General features: G+C 46.4%; 1 protein-coding gene across 1 annotated transcript; it reads right to left on the bottom strand.

Moving 5' to 3' along the window:
- Positions 1-421: 421 nt before the first annotated feature.
- Positions 422-1,941, bottom strand: LOC137819288 (putative glutathione S-transferase). Its single transcript, XM_068623092.1, has 2 exons — positions 1,431-1,941; positions 422-1,060 (listed from the first exon to the last, which is right to left on the bottom strand). Exons 1-2 carry the CDS (start codon positions 1,749-1,751, stop codon positions 707-709), a joined length of 675 nt encoding a protein of 224 aa, XP_068479193.1. The 5' UTR covers positions 1,752-1,941; the 3' UTR covers positions 422-706.
- Positions 1,942-20,274: the final 18,333 nt, after the last annotated feature.

The raw sequence follows: 20,274 nt of genomic DNA, 5'->3' as shown, positions 1-20,274 counted from the left end.
CTTAAGGGATTAGGAGCTACCATGTGTGAGTGTGCATCTATTTCATGGTATGTTGATGACTAAAAAATAATGAAAAATAAAAATAAAAACAAAATGAAAAATCATCACACACAAGATCATTTGTCTTCTTTGACACAAACATTTTGACAATTGAATTTTTAAACGATGAAAAGTAGATATTTTCTTTTGAAACAATCATATACATTATGTTTGAAGTCTCCAACTTGCATTCCAAAAAGAAAACTGAAAAGGATTGTGGTAGCAACTGCTATCACTAAAGAACGTCACATTGGGGCAGATTTGTTGAGTTTAAGGCAAATAAAAATAATTTTCAAAAATAAAGTTGCTGCTATCTTTTTCCCCAAGAGTCACAAAGCAGCCTAGTGTTTCGATACTTTAAATTTTTTTAGACAATTTAGAATTTAATGAAGCCAACAGAATACTTTGTAATAGAAGAAGCCAATACAAGAACTTAAATTTCAAAGGTAATACACCACACTACAATTTTACACGAAATTTCAGCATGAAGACCTTTAATGAAGCCACCCAAAGTAGAATGCTAACAACTTTTTATTTAAAACCTTTGGGTGAATTGAGGTTAAAGTAGACGCAAAAAGAAGTGTTGTAGAAGTAAAAAAAAAGTGTTGCTAGCTTCTTTTTATCCGTAAACCATGACTCATGAGTCTCAGTGAGACTTATAAATACCCTATTTGGAAGCAATGATGGATGCATATCGAGCTTTGAAAAAGCCCACAACTCTCTCTCTTTGGGGCAGGCTCTCTTTGACAACAGGATGGTTGGTGTATTCTTCACTCCATTTTGAAAGCTTTGGAAACTTCTGAGAGATCAGCAGTTTCAAACCCACAGCCTCTTCAATCGCAGGGAGCCAGAAAGCTATGAAGCCTGCGGCTATGTCCACTAGGCCAATACTCTCTCCTCCAAAGAACTTTTGTTTCAGTTCATCCTCGAGAATCTGAAGAGCATCAAGTGATTCCTCAGTGCCTTTCTGTCGTTCCTCCTCGTTTGCAGTAAATGCAGCTTTTAATATTGCAGGTAGACACTAGATTGAGAGAAAATTGAAGATTCATATTAAGTGATAAGCATTGACTAGTGATGGATGCTAGTAAGTTATTTTAAAACATCATATGAAACAAAATTATTTAATATAACTTTTTTAAAATTTGTTAATATTCATTAAATTTATGTAGAAAATAAAATTGTGAGGGAGCTTTAAGGATTTTTTTTAAACCATATCAAAATAAAATTGAAGGTAAGTCAATTAGTTACTGTAGACTATAAGGAGTATTTATTTCTAGAAACAAAACAACTTTTAATATTTTTTAACCTAATTACAATACTGAAAAGATAATTTAGAGAACAAAGAATGTCACTGCTTAGAAAAAAAAAACAGTTAGCATGAGTTACTTTACCTTGTCATCAATAAACCTTGACCAGAATCGAGCCAAGGCTCTATGATACGGTTGTTGCGGGAAGATGGGATGGTTCCCCCAAGTCTCATCAATGTATTCAAGGATCACAAGGGACTCAGCAAGAGGTCTTCCGTTGTGGACAAGCACAGGCACCTTCTTGTGAATAGGGTTGTATTTGAGAAGAAGATCACTCTTGTTTCTAAGATCTTCTTCAAAGTAGGTGTATTGGATTCCCTTCAGTTCGAGGGCTATCTGGACCCTTACAGCATATGGGCTTCCTCTCACACCAAACAACTCAACATCTCCGTAGTGATTGGCCATTGCAGGGTTAGAAATTCTACCTTCTGTGCAACTGCGATTTTAAATGGTTTTGAACAGTTAATGGATGGGAAGTGTATGACAGCAGCGCCCCTTAAAAAGTTGAAAATTTTCGGTAAGGCTAATTAACTGAGGTTGGTAGAATTGGTGATACACAGCGCCCCTTAAAAAGTTGAAAAATTTCGGTAAGGCTAATTAACTGAGGTTGGTAGAATTGGTGATACAGAGGTCACCACGTCCTTTCAATGCGATTTAAGCAAATAAAAAAAAATAAAAAAATAAAAAAAATAAAAAAATAAATATATATGTATAAAAGGACAACAAATTTAGCTTATATAGAATATATTTTTACGAGCAATAATACATTATTATTACATAAATGTGTTTATGTATCTCTATTTATATAGATAAAGTAAGTCTAGATAGTACATGAAATTTGGTTGCACAGTTGTTGAAGTGTCCGTTGTTCGGTCACTCTCTTGCTCTTCAACACTCTAAGTCTCATTCCTCAATTCAGTGTTGCTCGGTCAGGGTTGACCTGTAAAAGGTACTCCGATGATCAAGTAAGTACTTAGTATTCAGAGTATATATTAAGAACTAAATCAAAGCATAGCTTATTCTTCTGTAGAGGATTTATTTATAGTGTTTGGTCATGAGCCCTCTGTGATAAAGGGGCAAATCTATCATATATTAGTGTTAACTTATTTTTAGGTAGGTTCCCTGATTTCTCGAGGCGTTATCGGAATTTTGTGGGACGTGTCCCTATTCTTAGGGAGTCTTTACAACTATCTCAAATGCTATTTATTGTAACTGCTTTAATGTGTCTTTGACCAGTCAATCGATAATCGAGGCCGAGTGACATGGCTCATCCGGTTCAGACCGGTACACTTGCTCCCAAGGCTCGAGGAACATTTACTTCTGAAGAGTTGAGATGTGAGCGTTGGGTATCCCGAGGTGAGAAGTGACATGGACGCATTAAATGTTTGTCAGAGATGTGACGTGTATCTTTCCACTGTTTGATTATAGAGATCTAACTATGACGAAGTCATGTAGTTTCAAACGTCAAGCACTATGCGTCGTAGGATGAATGGGGATCTAGCAATGTCGATTGGAACGACGATTCTCTCTCTCATGTTTAAAAATCTATAAATATAAGTGTTTGTGAATTGTATCACGTTTGTTTATGCTTTCATTGCCTCCAAGCTATAAAGATTTGTCTGAGTGTCAAGTGCTTCAGTTTATTGTCCAACATCTTTTTTTGCATCTTTGCTTCGAGAGGTTAATAATGGCTTCCTTTACTTGGTCTTCTAGCATTCCGTTATGTTCTTCTTCACTTGAGCACACACATTCTGTGTCTAATGAGGTGAGGGATGTGGGTTGCTCAAATTAAGGGGTCGACCTTGTTAGACGACTGTTCTCGCTGGTTGACCTGGTCGCCGGTTGACTTCAATTCCAAGCTCTGGCTCCGTCTATCTCTAGTGGAATTTGTTCTTCCCTTTGGAATGTTGGAATGCGACTCTGTTGAGATAGAGGGTGCCCTGCCTGTTGATTGCACTCCGACGATTAAGTCAAGACAGGGCTTATAGAAACAAGAAGTAACTAGTTTCAGTCTTAGAAACAACGTACCTTCCCTTTTATAGCCTACCTCTTGTAACAACATTCTATCACGAGAGTCTCTTCTCAACTGAAATCCTATGCAATAGGAAGATATTCTATTCTAGGGCACATTCTCTTAGCGTCACTGCTGAACATAATCCTTCCTTCATTGGAATGCATCAAATCTTAAAAGAAAAACCGCTAGGGTACCAACTCATGTACCCGCATCAGAGGTCCAATCTGCTTCACATAGGCACCCTCGGCTAGTCGCTACGTATCATACATGCAACCTGCTCATTGTGCCCTAGCACACATGGGCTGCGGTTTGGAGGAAACATTTTGCTCGCATTAGACCCATACGCACTAAGCGCACCCCTAGGTCCATTATTACCCCTTGTTGACCGCCTGGGCCTTGCACACAGGGGTTAAGTTAAGAATATGGAAAAGAGTTAACACATCTCTTGAGCCCAACCACATTGCCCATCAACTTGGTGCCAAAACCGAGCTGACCTATTTAAGGCAGATGTTGAGCTCCGACCAATGAGCACTGAGCTCTAAGCGCTCTGATTCAGTACACAAACCCCCCAGGCTCGAGCTGAGCTTGCTTATGCGAAGAGGCTATTTGCTCTCCCTTGGTGCCTTACGTGTCTTGTGGGTAGTGGCGCACACAACGCGATGCACAAAGCATTTCTGAGTGGACGTTTGACCATACTCCATCACAGGCACACACGTGACCTTTCATCAACGGTCAGGACTTATTGCCGCTTACCTTTCCCAACACTGGGTTTTATAACGTTCGAAACTTTGTCGTTTTCTCATTGTTCCATTTCCTTCTATGAAGCCTTCACGCCTCTACTCAAACTCTTTGAACTTCCTTCCTCATCCTGGGTAACCTCCTCGCGTCAACGCGTTCTTCGAAACAAGGTACCCCCTGATTCATGAGCATGCACTGATACCATTTAATGCTTTCATTATGATCGTATCAACTATTCTGGGACTCTTTCTGCATTCGTTTGATTCAAATTGATATTTCTATTAGCTTCGTTGCTTTGAATGCACATTTGTTTTTCATTTCCTGAATGTGTGCATGTGTCTCGCTTGTTTGCTTTCCTTTGTTTTAGATATTCTGAGTGATGGACTATCGAGCCATGTACCCTTGGGCTTCTGATACCCTCTTAGGAGAAATAGTACGTTATATGAAGAGTGAGCGACCAAAAAAGTGTATCCTAGGTAGGGAGAATGATAGGGGTCTTAAGGTAGTGCCTTGTAAGGAGGATGAGCCAGTATGCTGCGATGAATCCTCATACCCAGATGATCCTTTTTGTTACTTCTACAACACGGTCTTTAAAAAAGTTCTTCTTCGCCTTCCCCTATACAACTTCGAGAAAGAGCTCCTCATAGAAATAAACGTTGCCCCAACCCAACTACATCCAAATAGTTGGGCGTTTGTTCGAGGTTTTTATATCCTCTGCACCCACATTGGCCATCTGCCATCAGTGGAGGCTGGATGAGATGCCTCAATGGGAACGAGAGGTGTGCCTCTTCCTCTCCAACTTGAAAGTGGTCTTTGACACCGCCACACTTATAAGCAAAAAGTTCTCCCAGTGGGACTCAAGACATACATTGGTATCCTTCATTCTCTTGCTTTTACTGATATTAACTTGTGTGCTTGCTTGTTGATCCACCTTTGTTCTCTTCCAGACAGTATGCTCAGACTCAACAAGAAAGACTTGGCGACTAGGGCCAAGAAGATGAAGGTTGTTGCCCAAGCTTCTTCGGCTAAGGATTTGAAGCTTAACGTTGTGGCTGAGGTCGTCCCTTTGATGATGAAGAGACCTATCTGCTGAGCACTTTGCCTCAGATGGTCGCGTGCCTTCCCCTCGAGCCCAAGCTCCTCCACCTAGCCCAAGCTTTCACAATTCTTTGAACAATCTCTAAACCTTTTTGTATATATCAATACTTTTATTTATTTATCTTGCTTTTCTTTATCATACCTCGACTAGTGTAATGTCTTGGTGAACACGACTATCATAACTTAATCAACTGATAATAACGTAATCAACCACCTTATCAATACATCGATCCAGCATGGTAAATCATAGCGCTCTTAGCGGAGCTATCTCATGGATGACATGTACCTTCTAAGTGCGAAGGATATCACCCTTGCTCGAGCATTAACTAGCTACCTGAGTAAGGAATTAAAGCTTTCGATATGATCGTGCAGGACTTGTGCATTTGGAAATTTATTTGCTTTCTTCGCAAATCCTTCTTCCAGACTAGGGTTGACTTGGGCATCTGACTTGGGGCCAATTTCTTTGTCGATTCTGCCCTTGAATGGCCCTTAGTGGCTGGGAGTATCTAACTTGAGTGTTGGCCCACCTGTCAAGTCTACTATTTGATAGTTTCCGTTATTTAGAGTATTTAACCTGAGTGTTGGCTTACACACCAAGTCTACCCTTAGCTGATGCCAAGGTGGGTCGCTCTCTATACCTTTAGCTGTGTACTTTTAGGTATTGTTGGTTCAGTACCCTTTGGACTTATAATCTTACTGAGTAGAGAGCGTACTACCTCAAGGTGTATGCTTTAGAGTGCCTGGGCTCAGAATCTTACCAAGCCAGATCATCTTTCCCTAACTTAAGTCAATCAACCTTAGTTGTGGCTAACTATGTTTCAAGGCACCTGAGCTCAGAGTCTTACTAAGCAAAGGTCGCCCTTTCTGATATCCAGTTATAGATATTTCTTTCATAACTTGTTGGCCTTTAGAATGTCTGACCTGGGTGTCATCTCACACACCATGTCTACTCTATTTTGGCCTTTTGGTCGGAATATCTGACTTGGCTTACATGCCAAGTCTACTTTTGAACAATTTTGATTACTTTGAGTATCTAACTTGGGTGTTGGCCTACACGCCAAGTCTACTCCACCCTCTAGAGTCTCGATCCGTATGCTTCATTTCCGAGTGCCTCTACCATGCGGAATGGGCCGGTCCACTTGAGAGACAACTTGTTATCCAACTGGTAGGGGTGAGCTTTCCGCATCACAAGGTCAACAACTTAGAACTGTCGAGGTCTAAGCTTGGACCTTTGTTTTTTCTCTGCCTTTCTCTTCTTAGCTTTGACGCATGGTTGCTCACGCACCTCTTCAAGTAAGTCCAAGTTCACCTTCCTCTCTTCGTTAGACTCTTCTATCACGAAGTTTTGGAACTGCGACGAGCTCTCCTGGATCTCCACAGTGATCATGGCGTCTGTTCCATGCACCAGAATGAAGGGTGTTTCCTTCGTGATGGATTGTGGTGTGGTGTGGTAGGCCCACAAGATTCGGGGTACCTCATCAGCTCAGGTCCCCTTAGGCTTCTCCAACCTCCTCTTTAGACCTCTAAGCAAGACTCTGTTGGCGGACTCAACCTGTCCATTTGTCTGAGGGTGCTCTACCGAGGTGAACACCTGTTTGATGCCGAGCTCTATGCATAGCTTGCCTAGCTGATGTGAGTTGATTTTAGGATTGTTCATTTGTATGGTGACACTTTACTTAGATTTGGATTTTAAACAATTATAGGTGATAACCTAAGGAAAATTCCCACTGGACATTAAATTAACAAGTGTTAAGTAGATGTGAAGGTTCATTTCCATAAGGTCAAAGGAAAAACACAATTAAAAGTGAAGATGAATGACAAATATGGTGCGTAAATTTAACAAACACAAGGTGAGTAAGAATGTGGACCGAATGGTATTAAAAGGAGGAAAAACAAGAATAAGACATGTTTTGGATTTGAAAATTGAAATGGAAATGGAATGGAAAAAGATGAGTGAAAGGAAACTTAGGAGATGGAGTTGAGAAGATGAAACACGCTACATGGATTTGTGATTTGCTCCAAGATAAGTGTGAATGTCGCCACTTGAGAGGTCTCAATTTCTCACAAGAAAAGACAAAAGTTTAGGGAGACAATGCTCACACACTCTAACACAATTTGTGTATAGTAACTTTACTCTTAATTCAACTTGTGAATTCATGAGGTAGGCCTCCCTATTTATATATTTAGGAGCCTTGGAGAGCAAGCTTAAAGGGTAGAAGGGTAAAATAAAATGTGGTGCGGTTTTTAGGGTAGACTTTAGTCAAAACCAAACCCTATGCATCATTCTAGAAGCTAGGGTTTCCTTTCTACCCTAATGGACTTCTCATAGGCCCATTCTTATGTCTTCACCTCCTAATTATGGTATTTAAACCTACTCTATGTTTATTCTACCATTTGGACCCCTCATGTGAGCCCAACTTATTTGCAACATTTTTCTAAATATTTAAGAAGACTAGTAGGAAGAACTTTAGGTGCTCCGGTCCTTGTCCAATCCTCCTACTGATGAGGTCTTCCCTTGATTGTTGAGATGACCCTTCATAGTTGGTATCCTTGGTCATCTTCTTGTGGATTTGGGTCATATCATGCCCCCAAGATTGGAGAGAATTCGACCTCAAATTTAGAACTCCTACAAATAACATAGTGAGTTTGTACACAAAGAAGATATTTCTAAATTTAGTATGTGAAACAAACTCATGTTCATGAAGCTTTAGGAGTTCACATGGTGAAAATGTGTTAGTGAAAATCCTCTTAGAAGGGTAGAACCTTTGGGAGGTTTTTTAAGATCATCCCTAAACTTCTTTATCAAAGATTTTAAGTATTTCGAATTATTTGGGAATGAAAAAGAAAAGGAAGAAAAAAACCTTTGAGGTGAAAGGTTGAGACCCGTTTTATCTTGTCCTTCTTTTTCTATTTCATTGCACTTTTGGTTTTTGTTTGATTGTGGTCTTGAGTTACCGCTTGTAACATTATGGTTCTTTTATTTGGATAATTGGCAGCTATGTTCCCAAAACTTAAACATTTAAAACTTTTAGTTCTTGAAGTTTTGGTGGGTGACTTAGAGGTAGAGGGAGAAGGAGTGTGTTTAGAAACTTTTTGGTGAGAAGTGGTTTCTTTTGAAAAATTGGAAGGATGAGTTTTTGTAAAATCTTCGTTTGTATTCTTCCAAGAAGAGTTGTAGAAGCCATCATTATGAGTATTTTTTTAAAGTTGTTTTCTTCAAAAAGTTGTGATTCCACCTTGATGGCTAGGTGAACCACTTTCTTTACAGAGGAGTACTAATATAATTCTACAATATCTTTAATTTCTCTTCTTAAACCACTTACAAACCTTGCTATCTTTGACTCTTCATTAGCATGCATATTAAGTTTAGTCAAAGTTGTTGCTAAGTCTTTAAAATATTCATCTACCATCCTAGGTCCTTGATGAGGCCATTGAAGCTTCAACAAGTGTTCCTTCCTATAAGGAGGAGGAACAAACTGCGTGCATATGCATGCTTTTAAATCATACCAAGAGACCACGGTTGGCCTCTTGTTTAGCCAAATGTCCATTACAGTTTGTTGCCACCATTGGTTGACATAGTCTAAAAAAACTAGGGAAGCTAACATAACCTTTTGGTCCTCGGTGACCTTATACACATTAAAAAGATGTTCAACCTTAGCTTCCCATGCTAAATACAAAGAAGGGTCATTGGACCCACTAAAACCAGGTAACTTTACAAAAGCAAAAGAATGTTGTGGTTGGTGTTGATGGTGTCGTGCATCAAAATTGGTCAATCTCCATTCGTCCTCATCTTCTTGATGTTTCCTTGCATGAGCTTCTTCTAGTCTTTGCAATCTTTTTGCAAATTGGATAAGTTTTTCTTCTTTGTGGACAAGTTGCTTCTTGACCTCCACAAGTTCTCCCAAAAAATGGGCTAGGATTGCGGTTTGGATGATGCACCACTTGAAAGATGAGCCATCATAACAAGCCAACAAGAAACACAAGTAACAAATAATTAGAGAAAAGAAGTTAGAAGAAGGCAAAGCTTACGGCAAAAATGAAGTAAAAGCACTCAACCACTTAAAGAAATTTTTTTTCCCTTAACCAAAGTCTTTCTTGTGGTATGAACACTCTCAAGTGAAATAGGACAAAGCCTCCACACTTGCTCAAAGGTAATTTCACCACAAAACTTGAAGAAAGAAAGAAAAGACAAACAAGAAAAGCTTAAAACAAGAAAAGTGTTGAACAAGATGCTTTGATGTCTCCAAATCTAAGAGGAAAGCTTGAAGACCTTGTTGCTGGGTGCATGAGTGTTGTCTAGTTGTTTGAAACTTGTTAATTCACTCCTTAAGATGATCCAAGTTTGTACCGCCCTGGTAGTCGGAAGTGATGACGTGGCACCAAGCTACGGTATAGGCGTGTTGACGAGACGCCAGGTTGGCAGAAGGGAAGGAAGTCGGGGGGCTCGTGAAGTCGCCAGTTATTAAGTTGGTGTGCTCCGATCTCCAGCACACCAGAACCGGCGGTCACCGGGTTAAAGATGAAGTCGCCAGATGTAAACTCAGGCGACCAAGTGATTAGAGATCGCGGAACAAGCACATCGCTGAAGATGAAGGTGGTACAGATTATGAAGGCGGCCGGCGAGACCACAGGGAAGGTGTGTACGAAGGCACCCTAGCTCGCCAATCCAGTAGAGATCGCACTCCAGAACAGCTATGCACTGAGTAGTATCAGGCATAAGTAACTTAGCCAAATGAGAGTCAGAAGCAGCGCCCAAGTCAAGGAGGCTCCAGATGATGGCACGTGTACAGCTGGATGCGAGCCACGTGTCCAGGTCTGTAACTGCCAGGAGAGAGAAAGTGTCCAGGTATATAAGGGTTTCCCAACGAACTTCTGAGGTACGCACGTTCAGATTGTCTTCTTTACGCTTGCGAGTTCTTGAGTATACTGTGAGAGAGGACTGGTTCACAGTTCCTTGAGAGTTCTTGAGTGTTACTCTTGAAGTATTTGGTGGTTCAGTCACTGACTTGGGCGTTGGAGTGCGATCGGCCGCAGCGGCGCCGCTCTGTTCTTTTGCAGGTTCTTGAGGTGGATCGTGACGAAGGACGCAGGTTGAAGCGGCGCACACGTCGATCCAAGTTTGACGAGGCAAGCTTCAACGTTCTGGTCAACAGGCAGGATCATCAGGCGCCCACCGTGGGGCCGTGTAAAACCTGTTCCCATCCACAGCGTGAGTTCTTGGAGGTTTTTGCAGTTTTCTGTGTGGTTGTGTGCTGGTGCAACCATCGTTCGCTGTTCGTCTAAATTTTGTTCGGTGATTTCGCGTTTTCCACCGTTCGTTTGGATTTTTGTTCGGTGAGGTGAAGTTTTCTGCTGCTTACGCGAGATTCGTTCGGTGAAATTTGAGTTCTTTGGCTCGTTTGGTTTTTTTTGTGGGAGAAGCGGTGGTTTCTGGTGGAGTTGTAGGTTTCTGTGGAGGTTCGCTGTGTTCTTGAGGTTTCTTTCGCAGTTTCGCGAAGTTCTGACCGATTAATCGCCGAATCGATCGTCGCCGAAGGAAGTGTTGTTCGTTGCACTCTGTGAGTCGTCAAGTTTCATGAGAAAAATGAGAAGCAACCGTTCAAGTCCAGTTGCGCCTGTTGCTGCTGAAGGCGCCGACGCCATGACCATGGCGCAGATGGTGGAGATTATGCGTTCGTTGCAGGCGAATGTGGAAGCCTCGCGTATAGAACAGGCGAGAATGCATGAGGACCTGGTCGCCTCTCGGGCCAGGAATGATGAGCTTAGCAAAGTGACTGAAGAGCTGCGTCAAGCTCTTCAGGAGCAGCGAGGGCGTCCTATTGCTGAAGAGGTCGCGCCGTCAACGCCGCCTCGTGTTTTTCCTATGCCTTTCGCTCAGGCGATTACTGACACGCCTATTCCTGCGAGTGTGGAACCTGTTAAGGCTGTTTTCACTGGCGTGGAGGATCCTGAGGCTCATCTCACCACATTCCATACACAGATGATGCTGTCAGGAGGATCAGACGCCGTGTACTGCAAGATGTTCGTGAGCACACTCCAGGGAACGGCGCTGGAATGGTTTGTGAGCCTGCCTACAGGTCACATAACCAACTTCCAACAGTTCTCGAAGATTTTCGTCGAGCAGTACATCGTGAATAAGGCACCGCCCAGGGTGTCTTACGATTTGTTTGATATATGGCAATATCAGGGAGAGTCCCTCAGGGACTACTTGAATCGCTTTGGGGCGCAGATGGTCAGATCGCCGGCCAAAGATGAGGAAATGCTGGTCTACGCATTTAAGAAGGGCGTGCTGCCGGGACCATTCTGCGAGGCATTGATCAGGGCTCACCCCGCCACGTTTGCTGAGGTTAGGCGACTTGCGGTGGCCCACATCGCCGACGAGAGTGAAGTCGCCGAGAAGAGAGGAAGCGTGGCTCCCGCTAGGCCATGCGCCCAGACCAAGATCCAGCCACAGAGGGTGCTGGAGACAGCGGCGCCCAGAAGGGATCAGAGGACTCGCCATCCTTATGATCCAAGGAAGAACAAGGGCAGGGGCCAAGGACGCCCGCAACCAGCACGCCGGGAATACAATCGCCCGCCTAAGCACAAGTTTGTCATGGGATTGGCGGACCTGATCGCCATTCCCAACATATCAGCTAGGTTGAAAGCGCCCGAGAAGGTAGGCGACAAGGTGCTGGGACCAAAGCCAGACGCCTGGTGTGAGTTTCACCAGGGCTTTGGCCAGACCGTGGATTCGTGCTTGGCTTTAGGATACCAGCTCGACGATCTGGTCAAGAGCGGGTTCCTAAATGACTATTTGCTGGATAGAAGGACGGGGGGCGCGTCGAGCTCCCAGCCAGCAGGTGCTGAGGCTCAGCAGCACGAGATGCCTACACACGGGGAAATCCACACCATTGCAGGGGGTTTCTCAGGGGGTGGATGCACCGCATCACATAGGAAGAGGTATGCGAGGTCTATGATGACGATGGATATGTTTGAAGACCACTCGCCGGATGTGGACATTACGTTCACCAAGCAAGATCTTCGGGACGTTGTGCCTCATGACAACGATCCCATAGTCATCTCGTTGATTACAGCGAGAAGAAAGGTCCACAGGGTTCTGGTGGACCAAGGAAGCTCGGCAGACGTGATGTTCTGGCCGACTTTCACGCAGTTGGAGCTGCCCCTTGACCAGTTGAGGCCCTATGGAGGGTGTTTGTATGGTTTCGCTGGTGACCAGGTGGAGGTCAGGGGGTACATTGAGTTGAGGACTACGTTTACAGATGAGGCGGGTTCGAGAACAGAAAAAATCAAATACCTTGTCGTGAACGCTCCTTCAGCATACAACATTGTGTTGGGAAGGCCCACGCTCGACAGAATAGGCGCCATACCATCAACCCAGCACATGAAGGTGAAGTTGCCGTCTATGGAGGGGGTGGTGATCACCATCAAATCCGACCAGAAAGAAGCGAAGAAGTGCTATGAGAATAGCCTGAAAAACAAGAGGTCGGTAAGTTACGTAACAACCACCCCGCCTCCCGGTGTGAAGCCCAGATCGACGGTAATAGAAGAGATCGCCGGAAGAGACGTAGAGATGGTGGACGCTGAGCTGGGGGAGGGGAACGCCGGTCTGGAGGAAGAAGAGGCAAGGAATCGCCCTGAGGAAGCGAGGGAACTGGGAATTGCCAGGGCGGTGATCGCCAGAGAAACCAGGCCAAAACTTGTCGAGCAGTGGCTCGAGAGAGAGATCGGAGGAAAGATCTTCAAGCTGGGAAGATCTCTGGAGGTCGAGCTCCAGGACCAGATCGCCAAGGTGATAGAGCGGCATCTGGATGCGTTTGCATGGTCCGCTTCGGACATGCTCGGGATCGATCCCGACTTCTTGTGCCACCATTTGGCGATGGACAACTTGGTGAGACCAGTACGGCAGAGGAGAAGAAAGTTCAACGAGGAGAGGAGGTAGGCGATCAGGGACGAAACCCGGAAGCTCCTCGCTGCAGGCCACATCAGGGAAGTCCAGTACCTTGAATGGCTGGCAAATGTCGTGCTGGTGAAGAAGAGCAACGGGAAATGGCGCATGTGCGTCGATTTCACTGATCTAAATAAGGCTTGTCCAAAGGACTCATATCCTTTGCCAAGCATAGATGCCCTGGTGGATAGTGCTGCAGGGTGCAAGTTGTTGAGTTTCCTGGATGCCTTCTCGGGGTATAACCAGATCAAGATGCATCCCATGGATGAAGAGAAGACTGCCTTCATGACCGAGAGATCGTGCTACTGCTACAAGGTGATGCCGTTCGGGCTGAAGAATGCGGGGGCCACGTACCAGAGGCTGATGGATCGAGTACTTGCACCGATGCTGGGAAGGAATGTGCAAGCGTACGTGGATGACATGGTCGTGACCTCGCCAGAGAAAAGCAAGCACGTTGCGGACTTGGAGGAGTTGTTCACGACGATCGCCAAGTTCAGGTTGAAGCTGAATCCAGAGAAATGCATCTTTGGCGTGGAGGCTGGAAAGTTCCTGGGATTTCTCCTAACTGAAAGAGGAATAGAGGCCAACCCGGATAAGTGTGCCGCCATCTTGGCGATGAGGAGCCCGACCACGGTGAAGGAAGTACAACAGCTCACAGGTCGGATGGCCGCCCTATCTCGCTTCGTGTCGGCTAGCGGAGAGAAGGGCCACCCATATTTCCAGTGTTTAAGGCGGAATAACAAGTTTGCCTGGACGAAGGAGTGTGAGGAAGCCTTCGTCAAGCTGAAGGAGTATCTGGCGAGCCCGCCGGTTTTGTGCAAACCGCTGGTGGGAACCCCTCTCAGGTTGTATTTTGCTGTAACAGAGAGGGCGGTGAGCGCGGTACTCGCCCAGGACCAAGATCAGGCTCAGAAGCCTATTTATTTTGTTAGTAAGGTGCTGCAGGGCCCCGAAACGAGATATCAGGCCCTGGAAAAGGCTGCGCTGGCTGTGGTATTTTCGGCGAGGAGGTTACGCCACTATTTCCATAGCTTCACGATTCTGGTGATGACCGATCTCCCTATCCAGAAGGTTTTGAAGAAGCCCGACGTTGCGGGAAGGATGGTGAAGTGGGCAGTGGAGCTGTCGGAGTTTGACATTAAGTATGAGCCCCGAGGCCCGATTAAGGGACAGATCTTCGCAGATTTCGTGGTCGAGCTCTCATCTGAGACAACACGAGTTGAAGGGGACGACTTTCGTTGGGTGCTTTCGGTGGATGGATCGTCGAACCAGCAGGGTAGCGGCGCTGGGGTCATCTTGGAGGGACCCAACGGCGTGCTGATCGAACAATCTTTGAGGTTTGCCTTCAAAGCCAGCAACAATCAAGCAGAATATGAGGCGCTGATCGCCGGGATCTTGCTGGCTAAAGAGATGGGAGCAAGGGTCCTGATGGCTAAGAGTGACTCGCTGCTAGTCACGGGGCAAGTAACAGGCGAGTTCCAGGCTAAGGATCCACAAATGGCGGCTTACCTGGAGTATGTACAAGAATTGAAGAGTTCCTTTGCCTCCTTTGAAGTGGTGCATGTGCCCAGAGAGCAGAATGCCCGAGCTGACTTGCTAGCTAAGCTCGCCAGTTCAGGCAAGGGGGTAGCCAGAGGACGGTGATTCAAGAAACTCTGAAGACGCCGAGAGCATTTGTAGCAGATCACCTGGTTCTTCAGATAAGCAAGTCGACGGAGAAAGCGGCGAGGAGTCACAAATCCTTGACTCAAGAGACCTTGAGGTCGCCAAGAATAAGGGCATGTCGGGGAGAGAAGGTGAGCATGACGCAGGTCTGCGCTACCCATGAGCCAGAAACCTGGATAACACAGTACAAGCGGTGCCTGGCAGATGGCCTTCTCCCGCTGGATCCGACAGAGGCTAGGAAGATAAAGAAGAATTCTAGCAAGTTCACATTGATTGATGGTGAGTTGTACAGGTTTGGGTTCACTCACCCACTCCTGGAATGTGTGCATGGCGAGAAATGCACGAGAATTATGGCAGAGCTCCATGAAGGGATATGCGGAAGCCACGTCAGGGGTCGAGCTCTGGCCGCAAGGACTCTCCGTGCAGGTACTACTGGCCAACGACGAGAGAAGATTGCAAGAGGTATGTGCAGTGTTGCAAACAATGCCAACAGCACGCCGATTGGCACAAGGCGCCTCCCGAGGAGTTGAAGTCGATCTACATCCCTTGGCCGTTTCATACATGGGGAATCGACATCCTGGGACCTTTTCCGCTGGCGATCAGGCAGATGAAATACTTGGTGGTGGCAATTGAGTATTTCACCAAGTGGATCGAAGCAGAACTAGTGGCCCAGATCACCGCACACAAGATCGAAGGCTTCGTGTGGAAGAACATTGTGTGCCGGTTTGGTGTGCCCAAGCGCCTGGTGTCGGACAATGGGACTCAGTTTGCAAGTCACCTGTTGAAGAAGCTGTGCGAAGGGGTGGGAATTCAACAAGTGTTTGCATCCGTCGAGCACCCTCAGACGAATGGCCAAGTAGAGTAATCCAATCGAGTGTTGCTAAGAGGCTTGAAGAGAAGGCTAGAGAAAGCCAAAGGAAGTTGGGCTGAGGAGGTACCCCGTATAGTCTGGGCGTACCACACCACCGAGCAGTCAGGAACCCATGAGACCCCGTTCAGCTTGGTCTATGGGTGTGACGCAATGATTCCAGTGGAGATCCAGGAGAGCTCGCCGAGATTCCAAAACTTCGTAGAGGAAGACTCGAATGAGGAGAGAAGGTTGAACTTGGATCTACTGGATGAGGTCAGGGAAGAGGCGAGATTAAAAGCTGAGGCGGTGAAGAGAAGGATTGAACGAAGATATAACTCGAAGGTGATGCCGAGACAGTTCAGAGAAGGCGACTTGGTGATGAGGAAAGCCCACCAGTACGAGATGGAGAATAAGCTGTCGCCTAAGTGGACGGGACCGTTCAGAATAACCGAGGTGCTCGGGAACGGCGCCTACCGCTTAGAGACATTGGAAGGAGGGGCGATTCCTCACACTTGGAACGCCACGCACCTCAAGTTGTATTACAGTTGAGAACTTTGTAAGTAAAGACAAACACGAAGTTATACTACTATGTCTCTGTTAAAACAGTTTGAAGGGGGCACTCTTTTTTCCCTAAGGAGGGTTTTTAATGAGGCCACCCAATAAAGAAGAGTTTTCGAAGCTTAAGGTTGTTTTAGATTGCATGCTTGCTGTTTTCCAAAGTTTTGAAGAAAGACCTTGTCACTTATATGTGATTTAAGGCAAGTTAAAGATATATTGCATGCTTTCTAAAAAGTTTTTAAGTCCTCATCGTCTTTCGGCGATCGGAGGCACCAGTTAAAGTTAAAGTCCTCATCGTCTTTCGGCGATCGGAGGCACCAGTTAAAAGACCTCAACGCCCTCGCGCGTCCTGAGGCAAGATAAAGACCTCCTCGCCGTCGAGCGAGTGCAAGCGAGAAAGAGTGAAAAGTCCTCAGTGTTTCTGGGGGGGAGAAGATGTAACCCCTGGGGCAATGTAGAGGCACCAGCGAAAAGTCCTCAGTGTTTCTGGGGGAGAGGAGATGTAACCCCTGGGGCAATGTAGAGGCACGAGTTAAAGACCTTCTCGCCGACGAGCGAGTTCAGGCGAGTTAAAGACCTTCTCGCCTATGAGCGAGTTCAGGCGAGTTAAAGACCTTCTCGCCTATGAGCGAGTTCAGGCGAGTTAAAGACCTTCTCGCCGATGAGCGAGTTCAGGCAAGATAAAATCCTTCTCGTCTCGAACGAGTTCAAGTATGGTGTAAAGGGTGGAAGAAGTTTTGAGGGTGGCTAAGGTAGGTTCAAAGAGAACGCCTAGCCACCCGGTCTCTGGTTCTGAAGATCAGGGAGGTAGAGAAGGATCCGAAAGGCGCCTCTACCCCCAGATGAAGGAACAATGGCCAAGTTATGAAGCCAGGAAGAGGCTGATATCGCCAAGAGTCTTTGGCGACCAGGAGAGATTCAAGCAATGGCAAGAAAGTCAAAGACCCGTTTTGATGAAGCAGATCGGGTGGGCTGTGTCTCAAGCCATTAATTGAGGTGAAGTTCGTTATTTGAAGAGCGATTTTACGCTAGGGTTCATTACCTTGAAGTTACAAGTTGTTAGAGTGTTTTGTTCGAAGATCGGCGGTTCGAAGCAGTTAAGTACACAATTGCGCTTACGAAATTACTAAGTTATTTCTTTGAAGTAAATCGTGCAAGGAAAGATAAAGCAGACAAAGAGGTTATAAGAAGAAATACAAAGACTTTATCATTAAGTAACACCAGTTCAAGGCACATATACAGTAAAGGGGAAAGTCTATTACAATCATATGTAAGGAGAAAGCATAAAAGTAGTGGATGGAGGGACTCAATCAGTCTTCAGCAGGAACAACCTTCCCATCCACCACCTCGTTGTTAAGGGACACCATGGTAAGATCTAAATCGGGATACAAGCAGGCGAACTGTTCCCGGGCGGCCTCGAATCCAGCAGCAAGAATCTGGGCAGAGCTCAGCTCAAGTTCTTCGATTTGTTTCTTTAGCCCCTCATTCTGTTGCTTCAGCTCTTCAGCTTGCTTCTTAAGTTCTTCAACTGCTTCCTGAGCTTGAAGAAGGTCTTCAGTAACCTTCTTGGATTCTGCCTGCACCTGGCCCAGTTCAGCGGCGATCTTCCCGTTCTCTTTGTTGGCTTCGGCAAGCTTGGCCATGGTGTCGTCTCTCTCCTTTTCCACCTTCCCCAGGAAGACCTCCCGATCGGCTGACCTTTGTTCGAGCTTCTTCACCTTGGCGGCGTCAGTTTTAATCAAGGCCTCCAGGTCAGCCACTTTGACGCGATAAGGTACTAGCTTGCTCTCCAGCTCAATCTTCTCTTGCGCCAAGAGCTGCACCTTATGGCGTAGATCGGTGGCCTCCTTGCGCGCCACCCGGAGCTCGGTGCTCATGGCATCTTCTACTCGGGAGTGCTCGATCTCGGCGAGTGTCAGATTGCAGGATAACCTCTCCGCCTCAATCCTTATGGAGTTATTCTCAGCTCGGAGTGTGAAGAGGTCATCCTGGAGCTTCCTGGTGGAGCTCTCCACAGCTTTAGATATAATGGAGGGGAAATCCTCCGCCATCATCTTTAGTTTTGTTGAGAAGGGCTCCCACATCCTCCTGACCTCAAGAGAGAGGTTTGCTTGTGGAGGCACCGGGTGGGCTTGTTGTTGGTTTTCGCCGCCACCTTCTTGAGTTGGTTGCTCAGCGGGTGCTTCTTGGCGTGGTGGCGACGTCGAGGATTCAGTAATAAGAATTGGAGAGTGGTGAGCACCTTCATCCCCGACTGGTGCAGCGTTTGCGGTTGAGGCGTTTGAAGGAGGACCCCCTCCAGCTGATACATAAGGCGTGGAGGCGCTCGGGGGGTTCTCCATGAAGTTGGCTTCGGCGGCCTCAACCACAGGAGGCGCGAACGCCAATGGAATCGCTTGGACTGGCGAGGCAGGAGCTGGTGGAGGAAGCAATGTTGCAGGCGGAGCTGGTGTGGATGGCGGTGTTGATGTTGGAAGTGGAGGCGGAGCTGGTGTGGATGGCGGTGTTGATGTTGGAAGTGGAGGTGGAGCTGATGGTGAAGAAGGCGCCACCCTCTTCCTCTTGGTGACAAGGCCATCTTCCGTCGCCTCATCATCTTCTTCTTCTTCCTCGTGGACTACTTGGGGGGCTTTCCTCTTTGGTTTCCTGAGGATAAGCTTCTTGCGCTGATTGGCGGGCTGGACATCGGGAGGAGTTGGGCCTTTGGGTGGCGATCTGCCCTGTGCAGCGGCGATCTCCACCACCGAGTTTGGCACGGTTTGGGAACCTGATGCCAACCCGTGGGCTCGGGCGAGCGCCCTCAGTTCAGCAAGTTTGCCCTGGCCCAACATACGATCTGCATAATGCAAAGATGCATGGGTCAGCTCAGAGAGAAAAATAAACGCATAAGTCAGTATGCAACAGAAAGCAGATCAGTGGTGCAGAAAATAAAACCAAAGTCTTGTGCACAACGCACAAGACGCCCAGAAACAGTTAACAGAGGTAATGTCAAAATAAAGACTTAGACGTTGAGGTGAGTTCTAACCTATGCGAATTTCGAGTTGATCTTCGAAGAACACGAAGCAGATGAGCGTGGTGGTGAGGAAGGTAATGTTGGCGTCTGCCACACTCTTCCAGAAGAAGCATAGGTCCTTGTCCAAAGCACCCATGCTATCAGGACTCCTTGGCCTCCTGAAGCTGCCTTTGGACTCTTTGTTTCCCTTGTTTACCCAATACAAGGGGAAACCGTCGAGCAGTGAGGCGTCCTTATCGTTTGGCCGCACTTGGACGAACTTGCCCTTCCAGTCTTTGTAGGATTGCTGGAAGATAGAGAGGATCGACCTCCTAGCAATCCCGTTCAAACTCACCCACAGGCGATCTCCTGGGTGCTTGGCTTCAAAAAGAAAGAGGAAGACGTCCACTGACGCTGGCAGCCCCAAGTGGTCGCACATTATCTGGAACGCCCGCACGAACTCCCAGCTGTTGGGATGGAGCTGGGCGGCGGCGATGTCGAGCTCGGTAAGAAGCTCCCTTTCAAAGCGAGTGAAGGGAAACCTAAGTTTCACCTTCTTGAACAGGGTGGTGTAGACGAAGTAGAACGGCCCACCGTTGTTCCCCTTGTCGTCGGCGCAAACTGGCAGGTCGGGGGGGATAGGTAGCACCGTTATCTTTTCGTCGTGCTCCTTGTGGAACGACTGGTGAGGCTCATCCCCTTTCGTCAGTCGAAGAACCGCCCCAGCAGAGTTTACTGAGGAGGTTTCCTTCAGCAAGGTCGAGGTGGCCCATGGGTATAGTTTTTTGAAATCTGGAGAAGGGACGGAGGCTCCTCCGGCGACGGGTGGAGTGGCCTGAGCCAAGTTGGGGCGGGAGGGTGCAGGCCTCTCAGCCTGAGAAGAAGAAGCACCACGTGCTCGCGGTGGGTTGTGTGCTTGAGATGAGGGGTTTCGTGACGAGGGAGGAAGATTTGGGGTGATCTTTGAGCGAGTCATTGCGAAAGCTGCAGAGGAAAAAGAAAAGAAAAGGTGATCAAGGTTCGCAGAGGCTGACTCGATCGTGAAAGAAGGGTGAAAACGAACGA

The sequence above is a fragment of the Phaseolus vulgaris genome, chromosome 10, assembly GCF_051622355.1.
Source record: "Phaseolus vulgaris cultivar YP4 chromosome 10, ASM5162235v1, whole genome shotgun sequence".
Lineage (NCBI taxonomy): Eukaryota > Viridiplantae > Streptophyta > Magnoliopsida > Fabales > Fabaceae > Phaseolus > Phaseolus vulgaris.
This window is presented reverse-complemented; position numbering and strand designations above follow the sequence as displayed.

What these genes read in the sequence shown, in the direction of transcription:
- LOC137819288 (XM_068623092.1), bottom strand. Translation starts at nt 1,751, where the DNA reads ATGGCCAATCACTACGGAGATGTTGAGTTGTTTGGTGTGAGAGGAAGC. An exon ending in CAAGGTTTATTGATGACAAG is followed by an intron (nt 1,061 to 1,430) that starts GTAAAGTAACTC and finishes CTCTCAATCTAG; the next exon opens with TGTCTACCTGCAATATTAAA.